Here is a 12830-nt window from a genome sequence, read left to right on the forward strand (position 1 = left end):
GTCTTCTCCTTCTATAGATTAGAATAACATTTCCTATTCTACCTTTTGGGAGCAGAGAATTAAGCAGTACCTAAAACTCAGGTAAAGATGGGTCTCTATGAGTTTATAGTAACAACAGAAAAATAACTTTCTTCTGCATCTTCTGTTTACATTAAAGTTTCCCTCTCCTCCCATTTTTCTGCTGTATGAGTCAGGTGGTAAAGTGGAGCTTACTGAAATCACTATTAAATTTTACTTTACAGTCTGTGCACCAGAGCATGATGGAGTCAAAAGACTTGGTACCAGAATGTAGGAAGTGGTTGAGGTAAGAGTGGGAAGGTAGGCTGTAGCCCTTTATATAAGCCTTATTCAGGTTCAATTTTTGAAGTAACTCTCAGATACTCTTAAGGATTTCTAAATTCTAACCTCAAGTTATACAAAAATGCATCATGTTAAACTCTGCAAGAATTCTCTTCTCAAACTAAGGTTATTAGTAAACAGAAGCCAGTGAAGATTGATTAGAAGCTTTTATCCCCATTAACTCAGATTTTCTTTCCCAAATTATTTTCCTTTGTACTGTTTAGAAATTAAAATATTTTGTGTATTTTGGTTGTTGTAGCTTTTTTACTGTAAGCTAAGAAGCTGGCTTAACAATATACGCTTAAGTATTCTCCTGAGATTTCTACATTTGAACAAAAGATCCGAGGACCGCCCCCCCCCGCCATTGGTATAAAATAGGTAGTGTTCCACAGCCACAATATAGAGAAGACTCAGTTAACAGTTTCTGTTAATTACCAATTCATTCTTTGTGTTGATTTACTATATTTAATGTTAATGTGTCATTTTGAAGACTTCAGTGTAATTCCTGAAGTATATTTGTGAGATAATTAGGCTTAAATTTTTATTAAAAAAATAGTATCATACTTATTGCTTCTCCTTCCCCCCAGAGTACCTTCACTAATATCCCATTTGGTCTCTGTAACAGCCCTGAGACTATTATCCCATTTTTATAAAGAAACTAAAGTCAGAGAGGCCAAGTAATTTTCATAACAACGTAGTGGCAGAATAGGACTGTAAACTCTTTATCTACTTATTTCTTCTCCGGTACTTACGTTACCACATGTTTTAAAGGTTTCTCAAGTTGTCAGTTTCCCAATTCAGACTTACTTCATAATACTGTGAGTACCTTTGCTGCTATAGATAACTAGATACATTACTTCGCAGAGTTCTTCCTCCAGCTTCTTGCCTGCCTAGTAATCGTTCTAATAAGCTACACTTTGCCATAGTACCTTTCGAGATAAGAAATAAGAATTTACAGTTCCTCAATTTGTCATTTTGTTAACTAGCGTACTAAAATTTCATTAAAACTCTGTATCAATTAGTTGTATCATATTAGTGAGGGGTTAAAGTGAAGACATATTAAAATAAGTGATGCTCCTCATGAAAGCCGATTCCCTTTGAAGCATAGGTTTTGGCAGTTATGAACTTAAAAGTAGTTGAGTGTTAAAATTGCCCAGTGTACTGTAGAATTCTAACATCATTCTCTTAAGGCTCTGAAGTAAATTATCATATATCCAATGTAATTATTCTTAAAGGAGTTTCTATATTTGATGCCATGATAAAATCTTCAGTAGTTCATTATTGGGTGCTCTCTTAATTAAATTTTACTGTTTAAGTTATTTAATTTAATCTGATAGTTGTTATCTCTCTGACAGTTGCTCACATAGCTGCTCTTTGAATAGTTTAGCAATGGGTTCAGATACTTTACCAGATATATTCACTTTTTTTAATTTAAATTTTTTAATATTTTGCTTAGTGCCTTTTAAAATTTTTATTTTATTGTAGTAAAAATATACCTAACAAAACATATGCCATCTCAACAATTTCTGCATATACAATTCAGTGACATTGACTATACTCTTCAAGTTTTGCATCCATTCTCATTGTCCTTTTCCAAATTATTCTGCTGCCACTAACATAAACTCAGTGCTTTCTAAGGAAAAACTTCCCCTTCCGCCATCCCTCCCACACTTGATAACCACTAATAATCTTTGGTTTCTATATATTTGCTTATTTCATATGTGAAATCATGCAATATTTGTCCTTTTGCAACTGACTTATTTTGTTCAGGTTCAGCCATGTAGTGGCACGCATCAGGACTTCATTTCTCTTTATGGCTGAGTAGCATTCCATTGTGTGTATATACATTTATCCATTCATCTATTGATGGACAGACATTTCAGTTGTTTCCATCTTTTGGCTATTGTGGACAGTGCTGCAGCGAACATTGGTGTACAGGTTTCTGTTTGCGTTCCTACCTTCACCACTTCTGAGTATATACCTAACGTTTGGTAATGATGGGTCATGTGGTAGTTCTGTGTTCAACATTTTGAGGAACCAACAAACTGTTTTCCACAATGGCTACACCATTTTACATTTCGACCAGCAAAAGAGGAGGGTTCCAGTTTCTCTACAACCTTGCCTGCATGTTATTTTCCATTTTTTGATCATGCCATTCTAATGCATCTCTCTAATGGCTAATGATGTTGAACGTCTTTTCATATGTTTCTTGGCCATTTGAATATCCTGTTTGGTAAAGATAACCACTTTTGAACAACCCTCCTGGCTAGAAAATGTTGGAAATTTTTATTTTAGAATCTGTTGTTGTTAGGTGCTGTCAAGTTGGTTCCTACTCTTAGTGACCCTGTGTACAACAGAACGAAACACTGCCCAGTCCTGCACCATCCTCACAATGCTATGTTTGAGTCCATTGTTGCAGCCACTGTGTCAGTCCATCTCATTGAGGGGCTTCCTCTTTTTTACTGATCCTCTGCTTTACCAGGCATGATACCGTTCTCCAGGGACAGGTCCCTCCTGATCACATGTACAAAGTACGTGAGACAAAGTCTTGCCATCCTTGCTTCTGAGCAAGTACAGCATTCTGGCTGTACTTCTTCCAAGACAGATTTATTCATTCTTCTGGCAGTCCATGGTATATTGTTGGCCAGCACCATAATTCAAATGTATCAGTTCTTCTTCAGTCTGCCTTATTCATTGTCCAGCTTTCCCATGCATATGAGGCAATTGAAAATACCACGGTTGGGCCAGGAGCTCCTTTGTCCTTAAAGTAACATGTTTGCTTTTTAACACTTTAAGGAGGTCTTTTGCAGCAGATTTGCCCAGGGCAATACATTGTTTGAGTTCTTGACTGCTGCTTCCGTGGGCATTGATTGTGGACCCAACCAAAATAAAATCTTGACAACTTAGTATTTTCCTCTTTATCATGATGTTGCTTATTGGTCCAGTTGTAAAGATTTTTGTTTTCTTTATGTGGACATGTAATCCATACCTGATGCCACATTCATCTTCATATAGTCCAGCTTCTCCAGTTGTTTGCTCAGCATACAGAGTGAATAAGTATGATGAAAGGATACAGCCCTGATGCACACCTTTCCTGATTTTAATTGATGCAATGTCCCTTTGTTCTGTTTGAATGACTGCCTCTTGATCTATGTACAGGTTCTGCATGAGCACAATTGTGTTCTGGAGTTCCCATTCTTGGCAGTGTTATCCATAATTTGTTATGATCCACACAGTCAAATACCTTTGCATAGTCAATAAAACACAGGTAAACATCTTTCTGGTATTCTTTGCTTTCAGCCAAGATCCATCTGACATCAGCAATGATATCCCTGGTTCCACACCCTCTTCTGAATCCTGCTTGAATTTCTGGAAGTTCCCTGTTGGTGTATTGTTGCAACCATTTTTGAATGATCTTCAGCAAAGTTTTAGATAATTTTTGCATTCTGTTGGATCACCTTTCTTTGGAATGGCACAAATATAGATCTCTTCCAGTTGGCTGGCTAAGTAGTTGTCTTCCAAATTTGTTGGCATAGACGAGTGAGCACTTCAGTGTTGCATCTGTTTGTTGAAACATCTCAGTTGATAACCTGTCAGTTCTTGGAGCCTTGTTTTTCATCAGTGCCTTCAGTGCAGCTTGGATTTTTTTCCTTTAGTGTTATGGGTTCTTGATTATATGCTACCTCTGAAATGTTTGAATGTCAACCAGTTCCTTTTGGTATAATGACTCTGTGTATTCCTTCCATCTTTTGATGCTTCCTGCATTTATTGTTCAGTATTTTGCTCGTAGAACCCTTCAGTATTGCAACTTGAGGCTTGAATTTTTTCTTCAGTTCTTTCAGCTTGAGAAATGCTGAGCATGTTCTTCTCTTTTGGTTTTCTATCTTCAGGTCTTTGCACATTTTATTATAATATTTTGTTTCTCGAGCCGCCCTTTGAAATCTTCTGTTCAGCTCTTTGACGTCATCATTTCTTCCTTTCTTCCTTTCACTTTAGTGAAGTTTAAGAGCAAGTTTCAGAGTCTCTTCTGACAATCATTTTGGTGTTTTCTTTCTTTCCTGTCTTTTTAATGACCTTTTGCTTTCTTCATGTATGATGCCTTTGATGTCATTCCACAACTTGTCTGGTCTTTGGTCATTAGTGTTCAGTGTGTCAAATCTATCCTTGAGCTGTTCTCTAAATTCAGGTGTGATATACTCAAGATCGTACTTTGGCTCCAGTGGACTTGTTTTAATTTTCTTCACCTTCAACTTGAACTTGCATATGAGCAATTGAGTGTCTATTTTGTAGTTGCCCCCGGCTTTGTTCTGACTGATGATGTTGAGCATCTCCATCATCTCTTTCCACAGATGTAGTCAGTTTGATTCCTGTGTCTTATATTCAGTGACGTCCAAGTGTATAGTTGCCATTTATGTTGTTTCAAAAGATTATTTGTAATGAGTAAGTTGTTGGTCTTGCAAAATTCTATCATGCAGTCACCAGAATCGTTTCTTTTACCAAGGCTGTGTTTTCCAACTACTGATCCTTCATTTCTACTTTTGTAATCCAGTCACCAGTGATTATAGTTGCATCTAGATTGCATGTTCGATCAATTTTGGAGTGCAGAAGTTGGTAAAAATCTTCAGTTTGTTCACCTTTAGCATTAGTGGTTGGTGCATAAATTTGAATTATACTGCCATTAACTGGTCTTTCATGTAGGCATATGGGTATTATCCTACCACTGACAGCATTGTACTTCAGGATAGATCTTGAAATGATCTTTTGATGATGACTGTGTCACCATTTCTCTTCAATTTGTCTTTCCCGGCATAGTAGACCATATGATTGTCTGATTCAGACTGGCCAGTACCAGTCTATTTCAGGTCACGAATGCCTAGGATATTGATGTTCATGTGTTCCATTTCATTTTTGGTGACTTTGAATTTTCCTAGAGTCATACTTCGTACATTCCATGTTCCATTTATTAATGGATGTTTGCATCTGTTTCTTCTCATTTTGAGTTGTGCCACATCAGCAAATGAAGTTGCCGAAAGCTTGACACCATCCACAGCGTTGAAGTCGACTCTGCTTTAAGGAGGCAACTCTTCTCCCGTTGTCTTTTGAGTGCCTTCTAACCCGTGGGTCTCATCTTCCAGCACTGTATCAAACAATGTTCTGTTACTATCCATAGTGTTTTCACTGGACAGTTTTTTTCAGAAGTAGATCACCAGGTCCTTCCTAGTCTGTCTTAGTCTGGATGCTACACTGAAACTTGTCTACCAAGGGTGAGTGACCCTGCTGGTATTTGAAATATCAGTGGCATAGTGTCCAGCATCACAGCAACATGCAAGCCACCGCCGTATAACAAACTGAGAGATGAGTGGTGGGTCTACCTCCCTATATTTTCCCCACTATTTTTCCTAGTTCTGCCCACCAATACAAGTTGAATTTTCAAGTCAGTTTTTTACCAATCCATCAAAATAGATGGAAACTGCTGTAATTTTCCTTTGAATCCTTCATATTCCAGACTAAAGTCCTTAATTTGATTGTTTTACTCATACCACATGAGTTTCTATCATGATTACCTTCCTCTGGGTATTTTATTTTAAGGGTCTCTTAAAGTTTTCCCAGTTGAACAGAGTTCTCCAGAATGTGGAATCACCTGTTTAATATATGATGAGATGGTTATCTGCTGTATTCTAGGTACTTAAATGTATACTAATATAACCACAATCCTTTAATTTTAGGGAAGCCACTTCTCACTCTTAGCTCATTTTGGACTTGTAGTTACCTATAAAAGCCCCTTTCTACAGGAGCAGTCAGTGAGTTGAAACCTTATGATTTGTTCTTACTGCCATCGAAGCTTCCAAATCTTAAGTGTTTAGGCTTGGTCATTGCCCTTACCATGTTAAATTATCATTTAGTTCATTGTTGTACCTTGTCAGTATTAACATAGTAATTTCTCTTATTACTGTATGAGGCATGTCTCCCAAGTATATGTCATTTGAGAGTTCTTGATTATACTGTATATGGGGAACTGGATATGTTTACTTTTCTTATATTATTGATAGTTTTCTAGTTGAGGAAGTTTAGAAGTGATTCTAAAATGAAAATTTCCATGAATGTCCAAGTCATCTTGGAAAACATAAAGGAACTTGCCCTGCCACACATTACAACATTTTAAAACACCTTAATAATAGTGAAAACATGGTACTGGCACAAGGACAGATAAAATAGACCAGTAGGACAATAAGAGAACTTAGAGCCAGATTCATGTATATATGAGAACTTAATAAGATAAAAATGGCATTACAAATTGATTGAATATATACAGACTGTGTAGTAGATTATGTGGGAAATTGGCTCACTTTGTGGAGAAAAATAAAATTGGATCCTTACATGATGCTATTATAAAGAAGTATTTCAGATGGATTAATGACCAAAATATTATAGATAAGACTAGAGTTAATAAAACATAGCGTGTCTTTGTGGCTTAGTATTAGGAAAGTATTTCTTCAATAAAACCTCAAAAGCCTAAAACTATAAGATGAAAAAATGGTTAATTTGATGATACAAAACTAAGGATTTTAGTTCAACAGATAAATGGACATTGTGAACAGACGGGTTATATTTGGGAGAAGATATTTGCAATAACTAAACCTGTCAATGAATTAATAGACCTAGAAGATAAAAGAAACTCCTTTAAGAAGAAGACTAGGACCCCAATTTTTAAAAACGGACAAAATATGTCCATTTTTATTCACACTTCTATTCACAAAATGAAAACATAGAAGGCTAAGAGACATGCGAGGGGACAATCAAATTCCTGAGTAATAAGAGGAATCTAAATTAAAACAAGCTTTCAGTTTATACCCATTTTTTTGTAGTTGTTAGTTGTTGTCAAGTCAGTTCCAAATCATAATGACCCCATGTTTTCAGAGTAGAATTGCTCCATTGGGTTTTGAAGGCTGTGACCTTTCAGAATCAGATCACCAAGTCTGTCTTCCAAGGCTGCTCTGGGTGAGTTCACTTAGGCTAGCAAAAATTAGAAGTCTGGATAATGCCAAATCTTGGTTAGGATATAGGGAAATGGGAACCACCAGGAGCATAGATTAGCTCAGCCGTTCTGGAGAGCACGTTGGCAGTTCTTCATCATTTATTCGATAAGATTAACTTTGATCTAAGAGTTCTGATGCTGGGTATATACCATACCCAGAGAGTAATTTTCATATAGGTCTGTAAGGGGACATCTAAGGAGATATTTATTGCAGCATTGCTATTGGTGGTTACAAACTGATTGGACTTGTGACTTTTTTTAACACTGCATTGTCCAAGAGTGGATTAGTGCACCAATCACAAACAATGAATAAAGTGGACTATAGCAAGGTGGGTAGATTTTTGAAACCTAGTGCAGAGAGTACAGGTAAGAATATATCCAAACAGAAGAATGCACATCATCAGCACATTGAAAGAATGACTTGTTGGAAAGGGATGTGGGGATAGGAAATGGAGATGGAAGGAAGTAAATCAGTTAGAAGAACGGTCTTATACAGATGAGTGATGATAATTTATCATGAACCGAGGAATATGATTAACTCAATCTTTTGTACCTGAGGACTGAAAGCAGGGTTTGGGGACTCATTTGATGGTGGTATGTAAGTTGAGTTGGAGAAGTAAAAATTAAAGGCATAAAAATAAGAAATGTAAAGTAATCTAGGTACTAGGATGTGTGGTCTTATTTAGGATAGTTGTAATTAGGAATAGGAAGTAAAAGACTGATGCAGGAAATACTGCCAAGAGATGGAATCAAGAACTAATTGGTGAGTGGCCATCTAAGTTACATCTATTGGTCCCATCCTGTCTGGAGCAATGAAGAATGAAGAAAACCAAAGACAAGGAAAATATTAGTCCAGAAGACTAATGGACCATGTGAATCACAGCATCTACCAGCCTGAGCCCAGAAAAACCAGAGGGTGCCCGGCTACCATTACAGACTGCTCTGACAGTGATTACAATAGTGGATCCTGGACAGAGCAGGAGGAAAATGTAGAACAAAACTCAAATTTACCAAAAAAAAAAAAAAGCACACTTACTAGTCTGAAACGGACTGGAGGAACCCCCCAGACTGGCCCAAGCACGCTGATAACTCAGAACTGAAGTCACTCCCAAAATCCACCTTTCAGCCAAATGTTAGACAGGCCTATTGAATAGTAACACAGGTGAGGAACATGCTTCTTAATTCAATCAGGTATATAAGACCAAATGGGCAACACCTGCCCAAAAGTAAAACTGAGAAGGCAGGGAGGGACAGGAAAACTGGTCAAATGGACACAGGGAACCTGGGGTTGAAAGGGAAAGGGGGAGAGTACTGACATAATACAGAGATTTTAACCAATGTTACAAAATAATTTGTGTATAAATTTTTGAATGAGAAACTAATGTGCACTGTAAACATTCACCTAAAGCACAATTAAAAAAAAAAAAAAAACAGGATGAAGAGATGAGCTAGGTTTTGAATCTGGGTAACTGGGAAGGTAGATATACCATTAATTAAAGAGGAGTAGGAAATAGGAAACCCTGGTGGCACAGAGGTTAAGAGCTACAGCTGCTAACCAAAAAGCTGGCAGTTTGAATCTACCAGGCGGTCCTTGGAAACTCTATGGGCAGTTCTCCTCTGTCCTACGGGGTCACAATGAGTTGGAATTGACTTGACAGCAATGGGTTTTTTGTTTTAGGAAATAGGAGGATTACCAAATTTGATGTGGAGGAATTATGGGGGTTCTACCAGTTCATTGAGATAGATTGTCCACTGTTAGAACATTTATTTAGAATTTACTGTGTGCTGGGCATCAAAACAGGATGTTTTTTTATCCCTAAGGTGTTTTTGATCTTACTATTTCTATCTTCTCTACCATTTTGATCCTGAGGCTAGTTTGACTGGGTTTCCAAGAAAAAATAGGCTTGACAGAAAGTTTTGACACAAAATGAAATTTGTAAGCTAAGCTATACCAGTTTATTATTGAGTAAAGGATGACAAAATAGCCAAGACACCCTGACAAATTAAATCTGTAAAATTTCACCTGGGAAAACAGCTTGGTAATAATGGCCACAAACGAAAATTTGCAATGACGGAATATAATTATTGAAATTTATTTTGGACTGAAAAACTGATCAATCGAATCTTTATTGTAAAGTTTACTCTAGAAAAGACTTGGTCTTGACTTTTTATTTAAATAGGTGTGGTAAAATAAAATCGAAAGGGAGAAAAATAGAAACTTTATACCAGGTAGAAAATTGCTCTGATTATCAAGTCAGCTTAATTGTTTTTATTCCATTAAATGTTTGTTTGCCTCCCTTCCCCCTTGACTGGGCTAGATTTGAATCTTTTTTTTTTTTAATTAAATTTATTTTAAATTATACCAGCGCTATGTGGTATATTCCAAAACCAAAAAACCAAACCCGATGGTGTTGAGTCGATTCTGACTCATAGAGACCCTATAGGACAGAGTAGAACTGCCCCATAGAATTTCCAAACAGCAGCTGGTGGATTTGAACTGCCAACCTTTTGATTTAACAGGCAAGCTCTTAACCACTGGCATCACTAGACAAAATAAATGTCACTGTCTCCACTTCCCTCCCCAGAGGTAACTGCTTTATTTATCTGGTATACATCAGATATCATTTTCAGTGTTTTTACAGGTATATGCATACAAAAATATTGATTTGTGGATATCATTTTCTACATAGTCTGCAATTTAAAAAAATATTTTAAAAATATACAGCATATCATGCACCCATTCAACAATTTCTGCATGTACAATTAGTTCAGTGACATTGGTTACATTCTTTGTTGTGTCACCATTCTCGATGTCTCTCCTCATATTGCTTCACCACCATTGACTTAGACTCGTTGCCCCGTAAACTACTCCTCTGTGTATTAGAGTTACTGTTGTCAGTTTGATCTATTATAGATAATTCTTTAAAAGAGTACAATGATTAAGGCAAACATCTTTCACTAATTCACCTAAACTGTTGTTTAGTTTGAAGATGGGTCCAGTGGGTCCAGTAAGTCTGGATTCTATAAGAAATTTGAATTCTGTATCACATTTTCTCCCTTTTGATCAGGACTTATATATCAAGTCCTTGTCTAAAATGTCCAGTGATGGTAGCCAGGCACCATCCAGTTCTTCAGGTCTCATGGCAAAGGGAGGTAACCACTAATAACCATTGCACTATATATATTTACCTGTTCTTGTCACTTTATGTATGTGAGGTTATACAGTATTTTTTCTTTTGTGATTGAGCTGTTTCACTCAGCGTAAAGTCTTCCAGGTTCATCAGTGTTGTAGCATGTATCAGTACTTCATTTTTCTTAACTGCTGGATAGTATTACATTGTATGAGTGTTCCACATTTTGTTTATCCATTTATCCATTGATGGACGCTTAGGTGGTTTTTACCTTTTTGCTATTGTGAATAGTGCTGATATGAATATAGGTATACGTAGGTTTGTGCATGTCACTGCCTTTAGGTCTCTAGGGTATATTCCACCTAGGAGTGGAATTTTTGAGCCATATAATAGTTCTGTTTTTAATTTTTGGGAGAATCGCTATACTGTTTTCCACAATAGTTGTACCATTTTACATTCCCTCCAGCAATGGCTAAGGGTTCCGATCTCTGTACATCCTTGCCAACATTTATTATTTTGTTTGTATGATCATTGTCATTCTAATAAGGGTGAAGTGGTATCTCATTGTGGTTTTGATTGTATCTCTCTAATGGCTGATGACAACACTGAGCATCTTTTCATGTGTTTGTTGACTATTTGGATATCCTCTTTGGTGAAGTGTCTGTTCATGTCCTTTGCCCCATAGTCTACAATTTAAAATATAAGCCTTGAATATTTCTCCATGTCAGTATATAGGATCAAAATGTTTGCTCATCAAAAATGGAGGCATCAAAATATCCTTCCTGGACAGATACTATTGTAAGGATTGGGAGTACAAGATCACAGGTGTGTTTATCGCTCTCTAAAAGGTTATGCAGTCTAGTAGAAGTGAAGTGTATAATAATTACAATACAGTGGAGTTCAAATAGAGATTCGCACTAGTTGCAGTTTGAGCACAGAGGAAAGGACACCCAATTCTGTGTTTGAGAAAGAGAAGTTAACGTGTCAGGGAGTACTTAGAGATGATGAAAGGGATTTTGGGTCTGTTTCTAGGGAGAATTTTTTTTTTTCACTTGTTCTTTAGATGAAGGTTTACAGGATGAACTAGTTTCTCATCAAACAGTTAGTACAATTGCAGCACTGTTTACAATAGCAAAAAGCTGGAAGCAACCAAGGTGTCCATCAACGGATGAATGGTGAAATAAATTATGGTATATTCATACGGTGGAATACTACACATTGATAAAGAACAGTGAGGAATCTGTGAAACATTTCATAACATGGAGGAACCTGGAAGGCATTATGCTGAGTGAAATTAGTCAGATGCAAAAGGACAAATATTGTATAAGACCACTATTATAAGGTCTTGAGAAATAGTATAAACTGAGAAGAACACATACTTTTGTGGTTACGAGGCGGGAGGGAGGGAGGGTGGGAGAGGGTTATTTGCTGATTAGTTAGTAGATAAGAACTACTTTAGGTGAAGGGAAGGACAATACTCAATACAGGGAAGGTCAGCTCAACTGGACTGGACCAAAAGCGAAGAAGTTTCTGGGATAAATTGAATGCTTCGAAGGTCAGCGAAGCAAGGGCGAGGGTTTGAGGACTATGGCAAAATAAATTGGCAAAATTGGCAAAATAAATTCTATTATGAAAACATTCTGCATCCCACTCTGAAGTGTGGCATCTGGGGTCTTAAATGCTAACAAGCGGCCATCTAAGATGCATCAATTGGTCTCAACCCACCTAGATCAAAGGAGAATGAAGAACACCAAGGTCACATGATAACTATGACCCTGAGACAGAAAGGGCCACATGAACTAGAGACTTACATCATCCTGAGACCAGAAGAACTAGATGGTGCCTGGCCACAACCGATGACTGCCCTGACAGGGAGCACAACAGAGAACCCCTGAGGGAGCAGGAGAACAGTGGGATGCAAACCCCAAATTCTCATAAAAAGACCAGACTTAATGGTCTGACTGAGACTAGAAGAATCCCAGCGGTCATGGTCCCCAAACCTTCTGTTGGCCCAGGACAGGAACCATTCCCGAAGACAACTCATCAGACATGGAAGGGACTGGACAATGGGTTGGAGAGAGATGCTGATGAAGAGTGAGCTACTTGTATCAGGCGGACACTTGAGACTGTATTGGCGTCTCCTGTCTGGAGGGGAGATAGGGTAGAGAGGGTTAGAAACTGGCAAAATTGTCACGAAAGGAGAGACTGGAAGGAGGGAGCGGGTTGACTTATTAGGGGGCGAGTAAATGGGAATATGTAGTAAGGTGTATATAAGCTTATATGTGAGAGACTGACTTGATTTGTAAACTTTCACTTAAAGCACA

General features: G+C 37.4%; 1 protein-coding gene across 2 annotated transcripts in view; it reads left to right on the forward strand.

Annotated features, from left to right (window-relative positions):
* The window catches only part of AGO3 (argonaute RISC catalytic component 3), a 177778-nt gene that overhangs the window by 49670 nt on the left and 115278 nt on the right, over window positions 1–12830 (forward strand). Inside the window, exon 2 of one of the 2 annotated variants that reach the window (XM_049878744.1) lies at window positions 243–304. The exons of the other annotated variant lie outside the window; for it this stretch is intronic. Within the exon in view, the coding sequence (XP_049734701.1) occupies window positions 258–304 (47 nt within the window). The 5' untranslated portion in view covers window positions 243–257. The remainder of the gene's footprint in view (window positions 1–242; window positions 305–12830) is intronic. 2 annotated transcript variants of the gene reach the window in all.

This window comes from Elephas maximus, chromosome 3 (assembly GCF_024166365.1).
Source record: "Elephas maximus indicus isolate mEleMax1 chromosome 3, mEleMax1 primary haplotype, whole genome shotgun sequence".
NCBI lineage: Eukaryota > Metazoa > Chordata > Mammalia > Proboscidea > Elephantidae > Elephas > Elephas maximus.